Genomic DNA, 21900 nt, shown 5'->3' on the forward strand with positions numbered 1-21900 from the left:
ACCCGCCTTGGTCGCAGTAGCGGCTGCAGCCCCCAGGTGCCGGACAGTTTGTTGAGCGAGGCAGACTGATGCTCAACAGGTTAACTCGGGAGGCCCCAGGCACTATACTGGTCGGGAGAACAGTTGAGAAGAGGCCCTGTGCTGTCCAAATATAGAGCGCGCCTCGTGTGTGGCTCGGCCCACTGTCTGTGAACGCAGGCTGGGCAGCGCCTGGCACAGAGGCCCTCCAGGCTGCGCGCAGCGGGATGTGTCTCGCCTTCAGCTGGGAAGGTTCGCCCTTGCTCTGCTCTACAAAGGCTCTCTAGACGCAATGTATGAGACGTTCCGTCACTAACTAGAAGTAGATACAATAATAAACCAGGACTTCTTCCTTACACTTGGTGTGTGTGAAAGTATAACTTTAAATGCACACTTTCGGAATTCGTGTATTTTTAATGTATTCCTTAGACTAATATCTAAAATGCGATCTGTTTTGAGGCTTCATTACAGTTAGAATGCCGGAAATCAAATCGTTTTAATTTCTTCACTGGACTAAGAATATTTGAGGTCAAGTATTGTTTCTATTCATCACGTCTGTTAATATGTGTGAATTTATACAGTTTTAACCATAAAATGCATCTGATATGCATTGAGTTATATTTTTTTTCATTTTTTACTAGTCAGGAATGTTAAGAGGTTTGAGGTGCGTGATTCCGCATTGGCAGCTTTAGAAAATTGAATCATTCAAATGTATGTATAGCGTGTAAAGCCAATTGTGCCATCGAGAGTTTTTGTCAGTTCTGCTTTTGGGGAAGGGACTGGGGGAGGCTGTTTTTTGTGCCTGCCAAGCAACGATTATGGGTTATCTGCGGCAAGTGTTGACAGCCCTTTAAATACTGTACACAGTTTAGCTTGATGTCTTTTCTGTAACACATGTGTCGCAGATCACAACAAGAGTCAGCAACTGAGCCAGGCATTGATAAGTGACAGCCCGCTCCGAAGGACGTCTCCAAACTCTGCACAGTAGGATATTTTGTAAATTAATGATACCTCTACAAAATACTAGTAAAACTCTGTGTGGTTATGGATTGATGGACAGGCAGCCAGAAAGAAGAACAACTTGTTTTTACTTCCCGTTGTAGTTCGTTGGTTGTGTAGTCGTCACCAGAGTCCTTTAGGTATATGAGTGCACTTCACTCACAGTTGCCACTTTACTGCTTCGTAGCTGTAAAACATGGATTGAACTGAGCATTGCCTGTATAAATCTATTCCCTACGGTAAGAGTGATGGACAGACATCAGTCAAAATATCATACAAAATGACGTGATAAGTTAATTTGATTGAAAAATTAAAAGGAGGTCCTCTAAGAGATCGTAGTGACGGCGATAGAGCTTTAGTATCCCGAAGCTATTCTCATAAACCCGTGGCTGTGCCTAATTTGTAAATGAAAAGGCACTGGTGCCCGAAGCTATGTTCAGAAGCACAGGGCAGTGCTTAATTTGTACAAGAAAGAGTGCCGGTGCCCGATGCTATTCTCAGAAGTCTTGAGCTCTTGAGCAGTGCTTAATTTGTACAAGAAAGAGTGCCGGTGCCCGATGCTATTCTCAGAAGTCTTGAGCTCTTGAGCAGTGCTTAATTTGTACAAGAAAGAGTGCCGATGCCCAAAGCTATTCTGAGAAGCCCGGTTACAATCCTTAATTTGTACAAGAACGAGAGCCAGTGCTGAAGCTATACTCAGAAACACGCGGCCAGTGCAATTAAATATTAGAGCACCGAATACGAAGGCCAAGTAGTCTTCATTTCACCTCAGAGCTCTTTAATCCTGTACCAGACACACTCTGCTCCTTTATCGCTCTTTCCAGTCACCGCTTTCCCCCTTTGTAACGGTTTTGCCTTCTTTCTTTTCTTGCGTCTGTATAATCTGTGTGTCCCCCCCCCCATCTCTTGCGCTCGATAAAAATATGATGTGGAAAAATAAGTCCCAGTTCCCAACAATGAGCGCCGGTGCCCCCTCCCCCATACCCCCACTCCCCCCCAAGCAGGCACCGGCTCAAATTAAGCCCTGGAATGACCCAAAGATATACCGGTGGAGACGATAATGTGTACACTCAAAAAACATTATCTCACCACGTTTACCCTTTTAGGGGATTGCATAATCTATTAGGAACAGGAGTAAGGTTCGGTAATGTGGCCAGGGGCCATATATAGAGCAGCCCTGGTCCTGACGGTAAACTAAGCGGACACCAGGCACTCTTGGGTCTAGGCGTGGCCGTGAGTAGGCCTGTTTATTTATGCCTGGTTATATTAAGTCTGCACACAGTCTTCGATTTAGATTTTAAGTATGGTATTTTAAAACCTGCCTTTAAAATGCAAGTTTATATTAATGTAATGTTGTTTAAATGGATTTTTTAGATTTCCTTTGGAAGTTTTTCACATTTTCAACCACAATTTCAGGGTTTAGTACCCAATGTAATGCTGCACAGTTTACCATCCTTTGTAGGATGGACAGCTGGCTTGTTTCAGGGAGGAAAGGGTACTCTATTTTCACCCAGCAAGCATTACCCCACAAATTAGAGTTTGGATTTTTTATCTCGGATTGAAAAACGGAAAAATCGATTTACATGTAGTATCTACTTTTTTAGGTCTCGCTGAGCCAAAGCGCACACACAACACCCCACACACACACAACTCCCCCACACACACAACCCCACACACATACAACCCCACACACACACACCCACCACACACACACCCATCACACACACAAACACACACACAACCACACACACACAACCACACACACACACAACCCCACAACCCCACACACAACCCAAAACACAACACACACAACCACACACAACCCAAACATAGCACACACAACCACACACACACACAACCACACAAACACACACACACAACCCCACAACCACACACAACCCCAAACACAACACACACAACCCCAAACACAACACACACACAACCCCACACAAACACCACACACACACCACAACTGCACACACAACTACAACCGCACACACAACTACAACCGCACACAGAACCGCACAAGCACAACAACACACAACCATCTATCTATCACCCTCACTCTATCTAGCTATCGCCGTCACTCTATCTATCTATCGCCCTCACTCTATCTTTCGCCCTCGCTCTATCTATTGCCCTCGCTCTATCTATTGCCCTCGCTCTATCTATTGCCCTCACTCTATCTATTGCCCTCCCTCTATCTATCTATTGCCCTCCCTCTATCTATCTATTGCCCTCCCTCTATCTATCTATAGCCCTCACTCTATCTATCTCACTCTATCTCTCTATCGCTTCACTACAGCACCACCACAGAATCAATCCGGGGCACCACAACATCACTATGCGCCACCACAGCATTACTGAACGCCACAGCATCACTCGGCGCCACCACAGCATCAATCTGTGCAACCATTCAACTGGTTCAAATATGTTCTCTCAATGTTTCAAGCTTTATTACAAATGTCACAAAAAGATGTTAATATTTCACTTCTGTTCTTGGATTTTCGTCAAATAAAATACACTAAACATAATCTTCACGAACGTTATTTACAAAAGTTAAAGCTATTGCCATTATAAATTACAATAACTTTTATTTGAGTATTAATTATTTAAAAAAATTAAAAGCCATTGTTATTTGTAATATCAATACATCTCAGTCACGTAAATAGAACACATATTGCATTACAAATGTTATTGCCACATTTCCGAAAGTTAAAACTTGGCATTGTAAATGACAAAGCTATTAAATTCGCTATTTTCAAAACCAACACATAAATAAAATATGTCATTTACAATGCCAATAGCTCAAACTTTCCTAATGCGAGACCTATTGCATTGCAAATGCTTGTTAATATATCCATTACCACTGATAGGTTTGGTTTGACACTATCCCTTTTCCATTTTGAGTGCCACAATAATATAGGAGCCAATTTAATCACGTCGCTAATGAAAGGTAAGCCTACTTCAATGTGGCAGATGAAATTCGAGCAAGAGCGGGGGCAGTTATTGATCTTTTACAAAAATCATTCTCCACACAGTGCAGCTCTCCAACTTCCACCATACCCCAAAATTTCAGCCCCATAGGTGGTGATAGCTTTTGCCTTAGCTGAATAAATCTTCAGCATTTCCAGGATAGGGTTTGAGCCTAATTTTTCCATAAGCTTGGCTCTATCTGTCACCATGTTCTTCCACTTTAATTAGCAACCAAACAAAACTCCCAGTAAGTAAACTTATCCACCACACTTATCCACCACTTCTATATTTCTGTTGCCTATTAAGAATCTCGGGTATTTTTTAGGGCCAGCCCCTGCAATTAAAACAAATGTTTTAGTCCGTTGACATCTAAGTCCAAACTTGCCATAAAACGTGTATACTTCTCTATGAGTCCCTTCAGTGCCATTGGGGTTCTTGCCAAGAGCAATGCGTTGTCTGCTTAGAGGAGTATTGGGAGGAGGACTGACTCTACATATGAATGTCCTTCGCGCTCTCCATCAGTACAGATTCCAGCTTGTATAAAGGGTGAATAAAAGGAGGCCAGACGCAGCCTTGTCTCACGCCCTCTTCGATATGGAAAGTTTTTGAACATTCCCCTTGTTTTCCAAACTGCATGCTTGCTGTGACTCCCCCGTACAGCTGCCTTATGAAAGTGATTATCAGTACCTCTACTCCCTTACTCTCCATGATGGTCCATAGCTTGCAATGGACCACACAGTCGAATGTGGCAGATAGGTGTATTTAGTGGTCACAATCATTAAGTTCAGCAATTGATCAGTTGTACCTTTACCTTTCCTGAACCAATATTGGGCCTCAGAAAAAATCTACTTTTCCCCTGCCCATTCATCTTACCTTTTTAATAGGAAGAATCCCATAATTTTAGCTGTGCAATCAATTAGGGATATAGACCTATATTTTTTAGGTTGGATGTATCTCTCTTTTTAAAAATCGGTATGATTATTGAATGAATCCAGGAGGCTGGCGGCCAGTTTTAACTATAGAGTTAAAAACATTGCCAATAGTGAGCCCCACAGAAACTTGTTGGCTAAAAAGAAGTCAGCAGAGACCCAATCATTACCGGGGGCCTTCAGGGGACATGACTGCTGCAGGGCTTATTCTATATCTGCCTCTTCAAAGAACAAAGGGTGGTTATTTGCCTTCTCAGGGCGATCTGCATGTTTATTTAACCCATCATTATTTTGGAAAATATTTTGAAAATAGTTAACCCAACCCTCCTCCTCAATATATCTAGGGAAGGTTTCATTGTGTCTTTCAAGAAAGGGGCATTTACAACCTTCCAGAGGCTTGCTTTACGCTCTCCCAGGCTTCCTCTCTCCCGTACGTCAATTATCTCTTGCTTCTTTGTAACTGGCCCGTAAGTACCGCACAAGCGGGATATTTTTTGGCACCCCTTTCAAAGCTATATGCAAATTTGCGAATGCCTTAGAACAATTACTATCAAACAATTGAGTCGGTGGAAATGCTTTGGTGGATGACTGGCAGGTTAACGGCTGATTAATGCCAATTAGGTTATTTTTAAACACCCTTAACACCTGAATTGGGGTCTCTGGGTCATCTACACAAGTCATAACCTCATGTTTCTTAGATGTCAAACTGAAGTGACTAGGTTAGCCTCATCCCCTCTGTCCCACTTTAATGTGTAACCATTTTTCCGGGATAAAACTGGCCTGGGTACTTTCCTTTCCATCAGACTGATGAACCTTCTCCAACCTAATACACAGGTTAGGTGGGCATGATCACTAAAATCTATTGGCACCACATTCTTTATGCTGTCCCTCAAATTTTCTGAATTAATGATATAATCTATGGTTGACCCTTTACCTGTCGTTTCGTTTCGTCTATGTCCACAGTGTCCATATTTCTCGTGTCACCAACCACTAAATTCCAGGTGATCAGAAGTCTATTTAAAGTGTTCCCATATGATGAGTGAATAAATTGTTTAATCGGATCTCCATCCGAATCTGCTACTCCACAGATGGGTTTTTCAACTATTTGACAGCTCTTAATATTAAAATCTCCCATCAATATAATTTTCAAGGGTTTAGGATGATGATAATTTATCTCATCAATTTTCCTTTCAGCTTCTTCCACCACAAATACCAGGTTCCCAAAATGATTGTCATAATAATTGATAATAATTTAATCTTACTGGCCCTGTGCCTCACAGACCAAGTCATGGAAATACGGCGAGCAGTTGAAAAATGGTAAGATTTTGATCCTGGCAGTGTTTGCTAATAGTGTAAGTAGGCCATCCTTTGCCCAGTCAAATCTAAATGGTAATGCCGGGGTTTGAAATGATCGGTAATCAGTCAGGGAGATGGGTCCCACCTCCCATGTTTACTGTAAGCCTATGATGTCATATCTATTAATCTCTTTTATCCAATCTATAATATTTTTCTTGCCCCTATACCCTGCAATGTTCCATGAAATTAGCTTCAATTTCGTTATCTCCTCTAGGTTTTTATTCTCCTCCCTTATTCCCAGTTGCCTACGTACCCGCTCAGGCTCAACCTTATTTCCTTCATGGGAAGTTAATTGCAACCTTCTAAGCTTTCTAATGGAGCAAACCGGTTTAAAGTATGGATCCCACTTGGATCTTCAAGACCTCTGAGAGATGCGGATTATGTGGTTGGGGCCTTTATTGCCTTCTCTCCCTTTCTTGTGCCTAAAGATATCTTGGGACTTATAAAAGAACTCCAACGGTAGGGCATAAATCTGTGACCCTATCGATGGTGCTGTATCTAATTGTCCTAAGAGATCTCCCACTAATATTGTACTATTGAAATTAACTACAATGCAATCCCCCATGATCTTTTTTGAGGCAGGACCTACCCATAGAGTTCTCCTTGCCGAAAGGAGATGCCTCTGAATATACGGCCCTGCTCTAGCTTGCTTGGTGTGCCAATAACACCCTTTGTTCATTAGTTGCAGTGTTGTCTCGTATTGTGAGGTTCTTAACTCCAGTACATTGATCATCACTATAACGTACGAGCACGATGCCACGGGGAGACTTATAAATTGTGTTTATTCCCTCCCTTTGCTAAGGGATGGACTCCTTTCTCCCTCTTCGCCCCAGTTATAAACCTTTCTTTTCTCTTCTTCACTATGGCAAAGTTGGTTTAAATTAGGTCTTTTGGCAGGTGGACCTGAAGATATTACCCTAAAGCCCTCTTCCCTAGGTACACTACCTCGCTGTCTATTATCCATAGTTGGCACATAAAAGTTGCTTGGGGACCTGATCCTCTATCCCTTGCCTTACCTGCCTCCACCATGGGAGACTCATGTGAGTTTGGGAGTGTATTCAGGGCACTAAATGTGTTAGGGGCCGAAGCGGCATGCCCTGATGGTTCTATTTGCCCACCGTTCTCAATTAGTTGTACTACCCACTGTTCAATATTTTCTAGGTGGGTTAATAAAGGCTGGACTAAAGTTACCAAAAGACTTTTCAGTTTTTCATATAGATCATCCATATTTGGAGTAGATAAGCCCGGTGATTGAATTTGGGAGTCAGTCGGAGTCTCCATGACAGGGCCTTTCTTAGGTCTTTTCGCTTTACTGGGTAATGATTCTCTGATCCTGCGTCTTTTCCTTTTACCTGTGGCCTTGTTAGAAGATATTGCTATACAGTCACATAAATCTTGATATGTGTTAGGTGACTCTGGGATGGTTCCCTCAGCTAGATTATGAGGGTCAGGTCTTTGGAAGGTGGCCCTGACCAGATCTCTATCTCCCGTCCCTCCCAAAGGAGTCTCCGTTCAGTCAGTTCTATTTCCTTCATTAAGACATTTGTTGCTTTTATGAGAAAAGAGCCAGAGTGGAAATTAATCCCACACGTTTCTTGCTACTTTTACCTTCTTTTAGCCCATGGTAAAGGTTGAGCGCTGTCTGTCAAACCAACGATGTTAGAGGGGAGGCCAAACCCAGCCTCCTCCTGGCTCCGAAAGGCGTGGACGGGCCTGCCCATGCACACGTCCTGAACTGCGTGTCAGAGTTGCGCTTATGAGCCCGTAGGACAGTCCCAGAGGTTTATGGGAGTTGTAGTTGCTCCCCAGTTGTGCGGGCGGTACACTCTGGCACAGCCTCTCCCCCTGATGAATTCAGGTAGAAGCAGCTACAACGCCGCAGGTCACGGTCCTCCTTTGTGCGTAGGACAGGCCTAGGGGTTGATTGTAGTTGTAGTTGTTCCCCAGCGTAGTGGGCGGTACACTATGGCACGGCTTCTCCCCCTGCTGAATGCAGGTACAAGCAGCTACAACGCCACGTATCAGTGTCGAGCTTATGAGTGCATAGGACAGTCTCAAGGGCTGATGGAAGTTGTAGTTGTTCCCCAGCGGTACAGGAGGTACACTCTGGCACAGCTTCTCCCCCGATCAATGCTGGTACAGGCAGCTACAACTCCGTGGGTCAGCGTCGCGCTTATTAGTGCATAGGACAGTTTCAGGGATTGAAGGGAGTTGTAGTTGTTCCCCAGTGGTGCTGGAGCTACACTCTGGCACGGCTTCTCCTCCGGATGAATGCTGGTACAGGCAGCTACAACTCTGTGGGTCAGCGTTGGGCTTATTAGTGCATTGGACAGTCGCAGGGGTTGATGGGAGTTGTAGTTGTTCCCCAGTGGTGCTGGAGCTACACTCTGGCACTGCTTCCCCCTGGATGAATGCAGGCCATTATCTGTCCCTTTTGCTTTTATTTTTTACTATAGCATTTTTTTTTAAAATATTCTAGTTTGAACCCAATATAGAAGGCAGGCCTATTCACATTAGCAAGGCTAATCTGGAGAACAACAACGACCACAACACCAGCACCCTGCTCGACAACCTCGCCAACCTGGGACTGAAGCAACTGGTGTCCACCCCCACCCACCTCGCCGGACACACACTCGACGCAGTCTTCTCTTCCAGCACAGACATCGACTTCAGCCACGCCACAGAGCTTCAATGAACGGACCACAGCTGCGTCCACTTCACCTTTAAGAGAACGACGACCCACCACCACCAGCAACAGGCCGCCCGCAGAAGCTGGAGCAAGATCACAGCAGACCAGCTCGCCACCTCCCTGAGCCAGCACCCTCCTGCCAGCTCAGCGGACCCCAGCCAGGCCGCTGACAACCTCACAAAGTGGATCAGCAACTGCGCGGACGAACTCGCCCCACTGAGGACCCCGCCTAGCAGACCCGGCAGCAAGAAGGCCCCATGGTTCACCGACGAACTCAAGAGCTCCAAGAAGAACTGCCGAGCCCTTGAGAAAGTCTGGAGAAGGGAACCGACACCGGACAACAGGACCTCCTTCAAGCTGGCCACCCGGAAACACCACCAGCTGATCCGCGCCGCCAAGAAAACAGCATTCAAGGACAGGTTGGACAACAACGCACACAACTGCAAGGAACTCTTCAACATCGTGAAAGAGCTTTCCAACCCCAGCGCAGGAAACAACGACATCACCCCATCGCAAGACCTCTGCAACTCCCTGGCTTCATACTTCCACAACAAGATCGCGGACATACACAACAGCTTCAACAACCAACTAACGCACACCATGACCGAACAACCACCCCCCACCACCACCCTCCACGCCTGGACCCCGATCAGCACCGAAGACACCATCCGCACGATGAACTCCATCCACTCCGGATCACCGACCGACCCCTGCCCGCACCACGTCTTCAACAAGGCCGACGCTGTCATCGCACCCCACCTGCGAGACATCATCAACACATCCTTCGACACCACCATCTTCCCTGAGAGCTGGAAACACGCCGAACTCAGCGCTCTACTCAAGAAACCAACAGCGGACCCCACCGACCTCAAGAACTACCGCCCCATCTCACTCCTCCCGTTTCCAGCCAAAGTCATCGAGAAGACCGTCAACAAGCAGATGGCCGCCTTCCTCGAGACGAACGGATCCCTCGACCCCTCACAGTCCGGCTTCCGAGCCAATCACAGCACCGAGACCGCCCTCATCGCCGCCACCGATGACATCCGAGCCCTGATGGACAATGGAGAAACAGCGGCCCTCATCCTCCTAGACCTCTCCGCGGCATTCGACACGGTCTGCCACCGCACCCTAGTACGGCGCCTCAGCAACATCGGAATCCAGGACAAGGCACTGGAATGGATCATCTCCTTCCTCGACGGAAGAACACAGAGAGTCCGCCTACCACCGTACAAGTCAGAGGCCTCCGAAGTCATCTGTGGCGTCCCTCAAGGATCATCTCTGAGCCCCACCCTCTTCAACGTCTACATGAGCCCCCTCGCGGCCATCGTACGCAAACACAACCTCAGCATAATCTCCTACGCCGACGACACCCAGCTGATCCTCTCCCTGACCAACGACCCCAACGCCGCCAGAGCCAACCTGCACGAAGGGATGAAAGAGGTAGCCGAGTGGATGACGACCAGCCGCCTGAAACTGAACTCGGACAAGACGGAGGTCCTCATCCTGGGCCCCTCACCCTCCGCCTGGGACGACTCCTGGTGGCCTCCCGCCCTGGGCACCGCACCCAAACCGACAGACCATGCACGCAACCTGGGCTTCATCCTGGACTCCTCCCTCTCCATGACCAGGCAAGTCAACAACGTCTCCTCGGCGTGCTTCAACATCCTACGCATGCTACGGAAGATCTTCTGGTGGATCCCCACCGAGACCAGGAAGATCGTCACCCAGGCCCTCGTCACCAGCCGACTGGACTACGGCAACGCCCTCTACGCCGGTACCACCGCCAAGCTCCAGAAGAGACTCCAGCGGATCCAGAACGCCTCAGCCAGACTCATCCTCGACATCCCACGAACCAGTCACATCTCCGGACATCTGAGAGACCTTCACTGGCTCCCCGTCAACAAAAGAATCACCTTCCGCCTCCTCACCCACGCACACAAAGCCCTACACGACCAAGGCCCGAGCTACCTCAACAGCCGAGTCAACTTCTACGCTCCCAAACGCCACCTCCGATCAGCCAACCACGCCCTCGCCGCCGTCCCCCGCATCCGAAGAGCGACTACAGGAGGAAGGTCCTTCTCCTACCTGGCTGCCAAGACCTGGAACTCCCTGCCGACCGACCTGCGCCTGACCCAAGACCACCTCTCCTTCAGGAAGAAGCTGAAGACCTGGCTGTTCGAGCAGTAGCGGCACCCCCCCCCCCCCTTCCCCCCCCCCCCAGCGCCTTGAGACCCTACGGGTATGTAGCGCGCTCTACAAGTGTCATTGATTGATTGATTGATTGATTCTTACATTACCTATGTGAACACAGGAAATTTGAAATGTAACTTTTTAGTTTAATAATGAAACTCGTAAGTCTACGCATAGAGATTATAATTAAAACCCAAGCTGAAACAATACATTTGTGTGGATCACTTAACGCTGGTTGACCCAGAAGAGCATCCAATCCCCGGTTTCATTAGAGGACATGCAAGTTCATATTCAATTAGCGACTGTGGTCTTAATCTTCATGGCTTCGGATCCTGCTGACAAATCGTGCTGGTGCTTGCCAGCTTGTCATAACGTCTTAGCGACTTCCACACAGTTTTAATTAGGTCACGGGCACATTAAAATTACACTACCTCCCCTTCTCTTTTTGACTCATTGACCTGGCTTGACATATTTTAATGGCATTTAAAAGAGAGCAAAACCTCATTACTTCTTAAACACTGACTTGGTGAATTCATCCGTTAAGGAGCAAGATGGCGGTCTCTCTGTCACTGTTTACGCGTTTCGGAATGCTGCAAAGCAATGCTTGGCGCCATGCAACGCGCAGTAGGCATTAATTAGAAGGCCATCCTACCTTGATCGATGTACCACTATCGAAGCGGAAGGATTTGGTTTGCCCATTTTCTAGGTATACCTTCAGAACATTTGGCATGAAAAGTAGGGAATTATCCTTGATGGTTTCCTGTAAAAAAAAGAAGAGTATATAGGCTTGAGTTACTGCTCCATAAACAAAAAGCGGCCGTTTTCAGCCTCGCACCCGAAAGAACAGCATAACTACAACGCCACAAACAAAATGGAAGCATCACCGCTGGTGCATTTCTTATCGTTTTTCCAGAAAACAGGAGCATTATAACCGGAACGTTGCCCCACTCATCACAATTACGATTTCTCTTCGATAGCTGGCAGCCCCCTTAGAACGGCAGTGCTGTTTTCAGTATATCTGAAGCTAAGAAAAGTAGAGGTACTGCACCTCGCGGAAGCAGAAAATATGTCTGCCTAATGTTTTAGAGATAAATGAAAAGAACACTTTCACGGGGTAATTCATGCACCAGCAGCGTTCAACAAACATCATACGTATTACTTTGATGGGTTTTGTTTTCACGTGGTGTGGTACACAAAATGGCTCGGAATTGCGTGTCGGTCAAGAGCAGGCTCCTGGCCGCCTTTCTCCTTCCATTAGGTTCAGCAGCTGATATAAAGTCAGCAAACCTGAACGTGCTGCGCGGTGTTCCTTTAATGCAAGGACGTAAATGCTCATTTGGGTATTTACCTGTTAATATAAATGCTTGCGACCTACAAATACGTTTAGCACTTAAAAACCTATGATTGCCTTGCAGGAAAGATTTTGCAATAAAACGCTAGAACATTGCATCTAAACTGTTAGTAAATATTGTATCAGCTTTACACAAAAAAGGCAATTGTTTTCGCGTTATCAGGTCCTGCACTTATCCCACCCCAGCCATTTACCGAGTAGAGCTTGTTAAAGTAATCTTTCATTGTACTTGTGAAGTTTTACATCTCAGTCAGCTCCTTAAAGTCCCAAGATGAATTAAAGGTATAGAATTCCATTAAAATCACAACGCCACTGGTCTCAATAATTTGGGGGAACGCGATGGCAGGAAGTGGAAGGAGGGAAACCCTGTGTCATCTCCGCGCTAATTTACCCTTAAGCTTTGGCTTCCGCAATGAAAGGCAGCAGCCTTAGGCCACCTGTACTAGGGCCCTTATGATTGGTATAATGTCTGAGTCCAAAACTGGAGCATGTGCAATTTGCAGTCATACAGTAATGGTCACTGGTGCTAAAATGGAGTACATATTTGTTGCACCAGTTGCAGCCCACCTTGGTCCTACCAAATGACCCTAAAGGCCATACCAGAAAAAGTCTCTGATCCATGGTAATTCCACTGGGGCCGATAAGAGCAGTTAAATTCCCATCGAAATTATGAGATCCACTGAAACACTACAGATCAATTTACTTTCACACAGCAGAGCCGAGATCTTAGCAGGATACGATGGCAAAAATAAGGGAAAACCAGGGGGTATTGGATCTAGAGGCACTGATTCACTCATTTCTTCATAATAGGCTGGATTTTCCCAAACCCTGAATTACAGGTACCCAATAATAATAGTAGCTCACAGAGTGTGGGGCAATAGCGGCTAGTGTTCTGGGCCACTTATAATGAAGTAATTGATGGTGGCGAGCTAAAGTAAATAAGCCCAAAAAGATACATTTACAGGGGCGTTTAAAAGGCCCCAGCAGCATGGGGGGTGTTTCAAGCAAAGGGCATGAGTATCTGTGAGATAACAGAGTCTCTGGGGCCCCGCGTCACATTCTGCAGAGGTGCCCTATAATGTTTCGTTATGCTGCTGGGCCTTTATAAAATATGTCAGGAAACACTACAGTGACTTACCTGGAAGTCTGAGTATGCTTTCAGTGTTTCGGCCTCACCAGATATTTCCGTTAGAGTAAGCCTTCTAGAGTCTGGGAGCGCCCTTCAACCTAAATTGGTTGATTTAGACTTACTTTTAAAATGGGGTGCAAAAACATCCTTTGTCAATAGCACTTGTTAGGGGTCTCATATGTATTTTTGCATCCGATATACTTTGGCGTGGAACATGGCAAGCATCATGAGGAAACACTTCCCCTTTTGCTCCCATTGTTACTCCAAATTTAACAAGACTGCAGTTACAATCAACACCAGCTAAAATTTGGTATGAAGTCGGAGGCCAAACTGGAGCATGTGCAATTTGAACTCATACTGCAATGGTCGCTGGCGCTAAAATCGGAATAAATATTTTTGCACTAGTTAAAGCCCACTTTGGCCCTACCAAATGACCCTATAGGTCGTCACTCCAAAATAATTCTCTGCTCTATGGTCAATAAAGAGGATCCTGATGACCGATTATGTACATTTTTCTTCAGTTCTAAAAGTTGAGCATATCCTTGCCTCTTTACTGTTTTTGCTGCTTATGCAGTAGTTGTGCGGTAGATGGTAGGCAGCAAAAGTAACAATGGCACTATATTTGTTAAGCCCAGTAAAAGATTCAGTAATTTAATTGTAAGCTCAATCCCTGGTAGCTATGGCACAGCACTGACAGGTTTAACTTAAGAAAATGTGTTAAGCAGTTACAAGTACCAACACAGTTAAAAAGTAAACAACAACACAATTAAAACCTCAACAAAATGGCACTAAAAGGACAAAAGTCAAAAAAGGGGTACCAGAAATATGACTTTTTAAAGTTATAAGTAAAAATAGCACAAAAATGTGCAAAGTGCCAAACACGGCCAACTGGTTGCACTAGAATGGGACAAGGGAAATGTTTGAAGTCAACCACAATGGAGCTTGGGTTGGATATACAGGTCGGATTGTTCTCAGTCATAAAGTTAGCTTCAAACGTAGAAAATTCTTGAGAAGGTAGAGTCATCAGTGGGGCATGGCTGCGTGGATATGAAATTGGACTTGTCGATGATGGGTTGATGAAGGATGAGGTCTTGTTGAAGCTGTTGATGAAGATGTTAATAGTTCAGATTGGGAAAGGACAGAGTTCTCACTCAGGAAGTTGTCAACGTTGATCGGATGTTGCTCTGCATCGGCCCAGAGAATATTTCTACCTCCGGACTTATACTCTTTTCTGGAAGTCAGATTCCTTCAGTGGGTTAAGGCTGCAGGCTGGAACCGAAGAGGGTTCAACGGCATTGGGTGTTGGTTGGTGTTTGGCATGCTGAATTGGATTTGCTGTTGCAGAAAATACCTTAGCGGGAGCAGAAGCAAAGTCAGGCCCACCAGTAATGCACTTGTGCCAGTTTGGCTAGCAGGTTGGTCCCGGTCCCTTGATGCTTCTTCAGGCAGAAATTTAGAAAAAGTTTCTAAGGCCCAGGTTTTGGGGTTAGGCAGGTTAGTAAACTCTGGTACCAGTCAAAAGTTCCAGGACCTCAGGAACAGCACCTGGTGGCCAGGATCAGCTAAGCTCTTTCAGGAAAGTGATATTTTTGCAGCTTTTGTGTCGCTGTAGCTTAACAGAAAGTTAGCTGACTGGTAATTTACAAAAAGAGAGGGTTGGAGCAATACATGCAGGACCAATTTCATGCGTGGATCATTGTGTAAACAAGATTTATTTGGAACGCAAAAGTAAAACATGGACAAACCTCTTTCCTTTCAACCTCTGAGAAAACTCCTACAAACTATTTATAACTGTTGACTCAGCAATACAGAACCTGGGAGTTTAGACACCGAAATATGTGATGCAGGTGATCATATAATATTTTTCTTGCTGTTGGAAATAGAAAGACTTACCAAAGCCCTGAAGAGGTCCGTAAGGACGAAATGTGTTGGCTACAGGTGGCAAGATGTTTTTAAAGAGCTGTCAATAAAGGAATTAATGAAGAAGGAGTCAATGAATTCATGCTACACTATTGCTGATATTTAAATAAGGAATCTCTTGTCTAATTACTGTGGATGAATGTGTAAAGAATGTTAGCTAAATGACCAGTGGAGTCCACTTCTCTGTCCTGGTTACATGTGGAAGAAGATATATCCCTTAAAGTTCTCTTCACCGTACTCAACAGCAGGTACAGTCCTTCTTCTGTCTTCCACAGGTACAGTAATGTTCTGATGAGGGAGCCCAGGGGTACAATATTTGTGCCTCACAGTAGCCTGTGGGTGGGAGTCACTATTGGGTCCTTCCTAACCAATAGGTAAAAAGTTCCCAGAGGTAACCCTACCCACTTTTTGCAGCTGTTCTTGGGTGCCCGACTGCATATGATCCGACAGAGATGCCCACTGTGGAAGTGTGATCAGTCAAATGAGCAATCCCTCCTCTATGATCATTGAAAGTTCAGGGACCAGCTGCTTTCCCACTGGGATTGATGTCTGGCAGGCTAGAAGGACAAACAAGCATTTGCAATGCAATAGGTCTTGCATTACTGAATATTTGAGCTATTGGCGTTACATTATTATTACCAACGCCAATAGCTCAAACTTTCAGTAATGCGAGACCTATTACATTGCAAATGCTTGTTTAAACTTTCTTTCACCTCCCTTGCACTTCCTCTTGGTACGTACAGCTTTGTAGCCCATCAAAGTGTAATATATGATTACAAAGAGTTCTCATTCTTGAGGACTACTTCATAATTTCCATTATAGATGTTATAGGTATTTCTGTGGACAGTACTGGCTGTGTTGTTTTTTGGACGTTCAAATCCATATGGGAAATACAAGTCCATCTTACTTCTGAAAATTATTTGCTAATATTGTTTGTGAGGGGTACAAATGCAAGTGTTCTTTGGGAGGTACATGCCCACCTTATTTATTGCCTGTGAGAAGAACACATCTATATTTAATTTAAAATGTACATGCCCACTTTCTCTGCATGTGGCACAGCCCCATGTACTCTGTGGGAGCTACGCTGTCTGTGGATGGTACACATCTATGCTGTCTTTTAGAGGTAGAAGTCCATTTTATTTGGCAGAGCGGAGTAACTGGCCATATGGTCACAGTCATGTCTATGCGAGGGGCACATTCACATTGTCTGTGGGAGGTGTAAGTCTAAATTGTTTTCAAGAGGAGCATATGTATGTTTTCTGTATGATACATGTAAAATGTAGTAAGGCCATGTGAATGCTTCCATTGGGCGATATAAGTACAAAAATGTGCCTATCCCTCAAAATCAACACCCCAGTTTACATTGTTTGAGGCAGGCATTCCTGAAGAATTCATGAACAGTCTAAGCTTGTTTAAAAAAAAAAAAATTACATTTACACTAGAAAGTAAATCAATATGTAGAAGATGTATAAAGTGCATAAAGCTAAGGCCCTTTCTAAAGCAGTTACATTATCATAAATGGACCTTAATATTCAATTGGTGGAAGCTAACAGATCTCCCTTCTTCTCCGAATGTGGTTTATATGGTGAGAGTCATTATACTCACAGGAAGTGGGGTCGACATTCATATATTCAGAGACTGTGGGGCATATTATCAAGCCTGTGCGCTAAAATTATCGCCGCTTTATCGGCCGAAAACGGCCGATAAAGCGGCGATAATGGGCTTGATAATATGCTCTATCGAATTCCAATCGAAGCACATGTTAGATGTGAAGACATCTAACATGGGCTTCGATTGGAATTCCACAGAGCATATTATCAAGCCCATTATCGCCGCTTTATCGGCCGTTTTCGGCCGATAAAGCGGCGATAATTTTAGCGCACAGGCTTGATAATATGCCCCTTTGTATCTTGCATGTTTAAACGAAGCACACAGTTTGACTGCAGTTCCTAGAAAGTACTTTTCCTGGTGTATAAAGGTCAACCAGAACGATTCTGCAGGCGTGGACAAGGACACCAGTTCAAACCACCGACAAGGTAAGGGCTCGTATTGCCCCTGTGTTATAACAAATGCTTGTCTTCTGTAGGCTGAAGAAAACTACTGAAATAATGTTGATGATGGAGGGAAGCCCTTGTCCTGTATTTTTCCCTATTGTGAAGATGCTGTAGGCAAGCATTAGTCCCCTGCCAACATTCCCAGAATTACATGTGTAAAAAAGAACATTGCTTGTCTGCAGTTCCTAGAAAGTACTTTAACTGCTGTCTAAAAGTGAACCGGAATGATTCTGCATGCCTACACACTGCAGCTTGTGAAAAAATTAATAGAAAGGCTAACCCACAATCGCTTATATGTTGTCCATCCCTTGAGTAGTATAAACACTAGCTACCCCTAGATTCATCATCGGCATGTTTTGCTAGTCTGTAATAGCGATTAATAAGGAATCGCTATTACAGACTCGCAAAACGAGATTCATGTAGGAATCGTAATATTTATTGCGATTCCTACAGCTTCCTTATTTGCGATTAGCTAATTGCTAATCGCAAATAGGGAATAACTCCCCATTCATTCCTATGGGCCTAAAGGCCCATAGGAATGAATGGGAAGACATATCAATGTGCATATCGCTATTGTCGATTCGCATTTTGAGTTTGCGATTTCAAGGGGGCAGGGGTGTCCAAAGGATACCCTGTTGCACCCCTGAAATGATATTGGATGCTGATGTTACGCACACACATGTCCCAAGGACATGTGTGTGTGTAACATACAACTTAGAAAAATGCACTTAAGTGCATTTTTCTAAGTTTCCGCTATTTACCACGAGGTTTGACTTCGCGGTAAATAGCGGCCCAAAATTGCGAATTCGCAATTTTAAAATGTTTCATGAATTGCATTTAAGGAATCACAAATAGAGATTCCTTAAATGCAATTCCTCGCAAATTTGCGAATTCTATAATAGCGATTTTTGCATTTGGGATGATGAATCCCAAATGCAAAAATTGCGCTTGCAAAGGGCCAGATTCTCAGAATCTGGCCCTTCGCGAGACGATTTTCCGTTGATGAATCTGGCCGTAAGTTCCAAATCCCTGGGTAATTACTGAGACATTTTAACACCAGAGTATGAAGCATTATTACGGACAGTCATACAGAAAGCAGAAACCTTGTACTGTGAGCCATGATGAAACAAAGAACGGCACCCGTCTACATAAAATGCATGTGCATGGCCGCCCGTGAAGTAGGCACCATGGTATTTTTTTGTATAAAAGCGCCCCACAGTGCGCTTTCACTTTAATAGCAGACGCGCAGGTTCTTTAGATAAGCCGCATCTAATGAAAGGGGCACAGACACCATTAAAGTGAAAGCACAGCATGGGCACTGTAAAAGAAAAAGTAGTCCACAAACAAACAGATAAAGACCTACAGTGTAAGGAAACTGCAGTTGACCAGTGCTCTTTGCTTAAAAACGAAAGTGATGTATCGAGAGCACCAGCCAATAAGGTGCCAGGAAATAAGAGCGAGGAGTTGTGAACCAATGGCAAGCAGCAGGTGTAATTACACTCCGCAGAGTGATTACAGCAGATCTTGCAGACAGCGCATGCAACCTGATGCTCAACCTAAAAAGGGCATGCTCAATTATGTTCCTGGGCGCCACCCAAATCATCCTGTTAGAAGAACAGAATCCTCCCCACACTCAACACCTTCGGCTCAGCTCTGGGAGCAAGTTCACACCTCATCAAGAAACTATTCAACTCTTGGATGACGGTCGGAAGCTTATGCCAATGAGCTTCTAGAGGCTTTACGTAGGCAAAAGGTGACCTTTAAAAACATCCTTTAGTAAAAAGCTGACATTACCAATGAATTGGATTTGTAATAACTATTTTAAAAAAGTTCAATAATGAACATTTTAACTTGTTCATATGCGACAATACATTTTTTTCATTTTAATATTAACTTCCTATGCTTTCTTATAGAACAGCTAACAGCTACAGTGAAGATAGCTTTTGGGGCATTGTCACATTGTCAAGATGTACATTCGATTTTTACATAAACTGCTTTTAAATACCATATGCCCTGCCTCATTGGACAAAAAGGCCTTTTTATGGGTGACTTATTAATATTTAAAAGGGGAGTCCCATCATACCTGCCGCTTGCCGCTTGCCGCCACCGCCTTGCCCTGTCTCCAGCAGTCTTCCCGGTCCAGCGCATGGGACTCCAAGCATCCGGACTGCTAGTTCCAGCAATCCAAGCGGCGTCAGAGCCACCAACATCACCTTAACACGCCAGGAGGTGCTTAAATCATGGCCGGGCTCCTGCAGCGCGGGCCAAGGGTGGGCCCATCTGTACCCGTCCGAGACTGGACGAGACTGGGCTGAGCCCCCCCTCTGAGAAGCGTCTCCCGACAAACTGAGGTGAGGTGAGTGCTGAAAATCGCCACGATATGGGGAAACCTACCACCAAAATATGCCCTCGTTCCACTACCTCGATAGACAGCTTGCTAGAAAGAGCAGTCGACATTGGATCGACAGAGATAGAGCTAACTGAGAGGCAAATGTCTCTGGGACTGGCAGGACCTCGAACCACTCCCTCGGCAGGGGAAGGGTATGAGGATTGTATCGGCCTGCCTCTTTTGCCAAACATAACTTATAACACCACTGGTCACTCACCAACTCAGGGAGGTAGTCAGGACAAGGACAGTAACCAGGGCAACAATGAAGTTTCTGCTGACGATTTAGCTGTGGCTCACATTAAGGACATAGTCCCAAATAAGGATGCTTCCCCGAACCCAGTTATCACAGGGGCAAAAAGGAAAAGAAAATCAGCTAAACCAGTCAGCGCTAAGAGGAAATAGCCACCTCGCCGGAAACAACACTGTACAGCCTGAGCTCATGGATTAAAAGTACGGTGACTCCCTCAACCCCAGTAAATGTGGAGCTTGCTAGCATTATAGCGGATGCCACTGTTGATGCCACTGCTGATTTAACCTCATCAGAACCACTAAATCATTCCATCTATACGCAAACTGAGTATACTGTAGCTCCCACAACCCGTATTAGACCTGGTGATATCTCAATTGACATTATAGCGGATACGATATATATGAGCGTATTAGAGCCCTTGTGGCCAAGAACTTTACTGCACTTCGGAAACGTCTAGACCGCTTGGAATCATTGACAAATAAATCAACCACACACATTAGCACACTTAAACCTATAACCAAGCTAGGTGGGGGGACCAGAGCTCAAAGTCCTTTAGCGTAGTGAACCCGAACCTACAACAGCAAACCCAGAATCCTACGCCCCACCCCCTAAAGGTATCTGTGCAACGTGCAGTAATCCCAAGGAACATGCTACGTCCAAATCCATCTTTACTCAGAATATCTCATCAATCTCAGGACGCATTGATAGTACTAATAGCTCAAATCCTAACGCACATCCAGCTAACCATGTTCCCATCACCAACTCCATAAACCTAGCCCCCCCAGGGAGTAACGCTCAGAGTGCCACCCTTACTATCGAAACCCGGGATATCGGGCTGCCACTTGAGACTATCAGAGATGTTCTTAATCTACCACCTGCAGCATTTCCCTATGTCTTAGTCCTAGCGGGTGTCCCCCCCCCTAAGAAAAAATCAGACTGAGACCTGGGACCAACTGCGGAACAAAAGCGCTGATTGGCTTGCTAAACATAAAGGGTTTAGGGTGGCAAACATTAGTGACATTATAATGGTTCGAAGGGTAGGGTGGGTAGGACCCTCACAAAAGAACATTGAGGGAGACTATGTTGTCATTAATTTTAGGTGACCACTGCTGGTAAATTCGATCTTGATGACACAAGAATTCAATAACAGCTTCCCAACTCTCATTTGGTCACTCCCCCTAGGTTTTTTCTATAAGCTATCCCCGGTGGCAATACTTTTGCCATCCCTTCACATACAATGTTTAACAGGTTCTCTGCCCTGTCTCGTTTAGACAGCCTGGATTGACGTCCGCCCAATCCAACACCAGCCAAGTCCGCCCCCATCAGACCACCGCCTGATTCCTTGGACATCATTATCCCTGAACAGCACAACTTAAATCTGCATGTGCTGAGCTGGAACGTTGCATGTTTGTCCTCAAAGCTAAGTTCCACAGAGTGGGTCAACATAGTCCAAAAATACAATATTCTTATGTTCCAGGAAACCTGGACTACAAGGGATTTATTCATGGAGGGTTTCGCCTGTTTCAATAATATTGTACCAGCCCCTAGAGTAGGCTGCCCTTTCGGCAATGAAAATTTTCAAGCCTTAATTCCACGCGGGGGCTTCAATCTGTCTTATTAACTTTTATAATAACGATTTTGTGACTTTAC

General features: G+C 45.1%; 1 protein-coding gene across 1 annotated transcript in view; it reads right to left on the minus strand.

The window, feature by feature from the left end:
* Positions 1–21900, minus strand: part of FRMPD4 (FERM and PDZ domain containing 4) — a 1562866-nt gene that overhangs the window by 207956 nt on the left and 1333010 nt on the right. The window contains exon 7 of the mRNA XM_086934577.1: positions 11810–11917. Coding sequence (XP_086790703.1) covers positions 11810–11917 — 108 coding nt within the window. The remainder of the gene's footprint in view (positions 1–11809; positions 11918–21900) is intronic.

The sequence above is a fragment of the Lissotriton vulgaris genome, chromosome 8 (genome assembly GCF_964263255.1).
Source record: "Lissotriton vulgaris chromosome 8, aLisVul1.2, whole genome shotgun sequence".
Classification (NCBI taxonomy): domain Eukaryota; kingdom Metazoa; phylum Chordata; class Amphibia; order Caudata; family Salamandridae; genus Lissotriton; species Lissotriton vulgaris.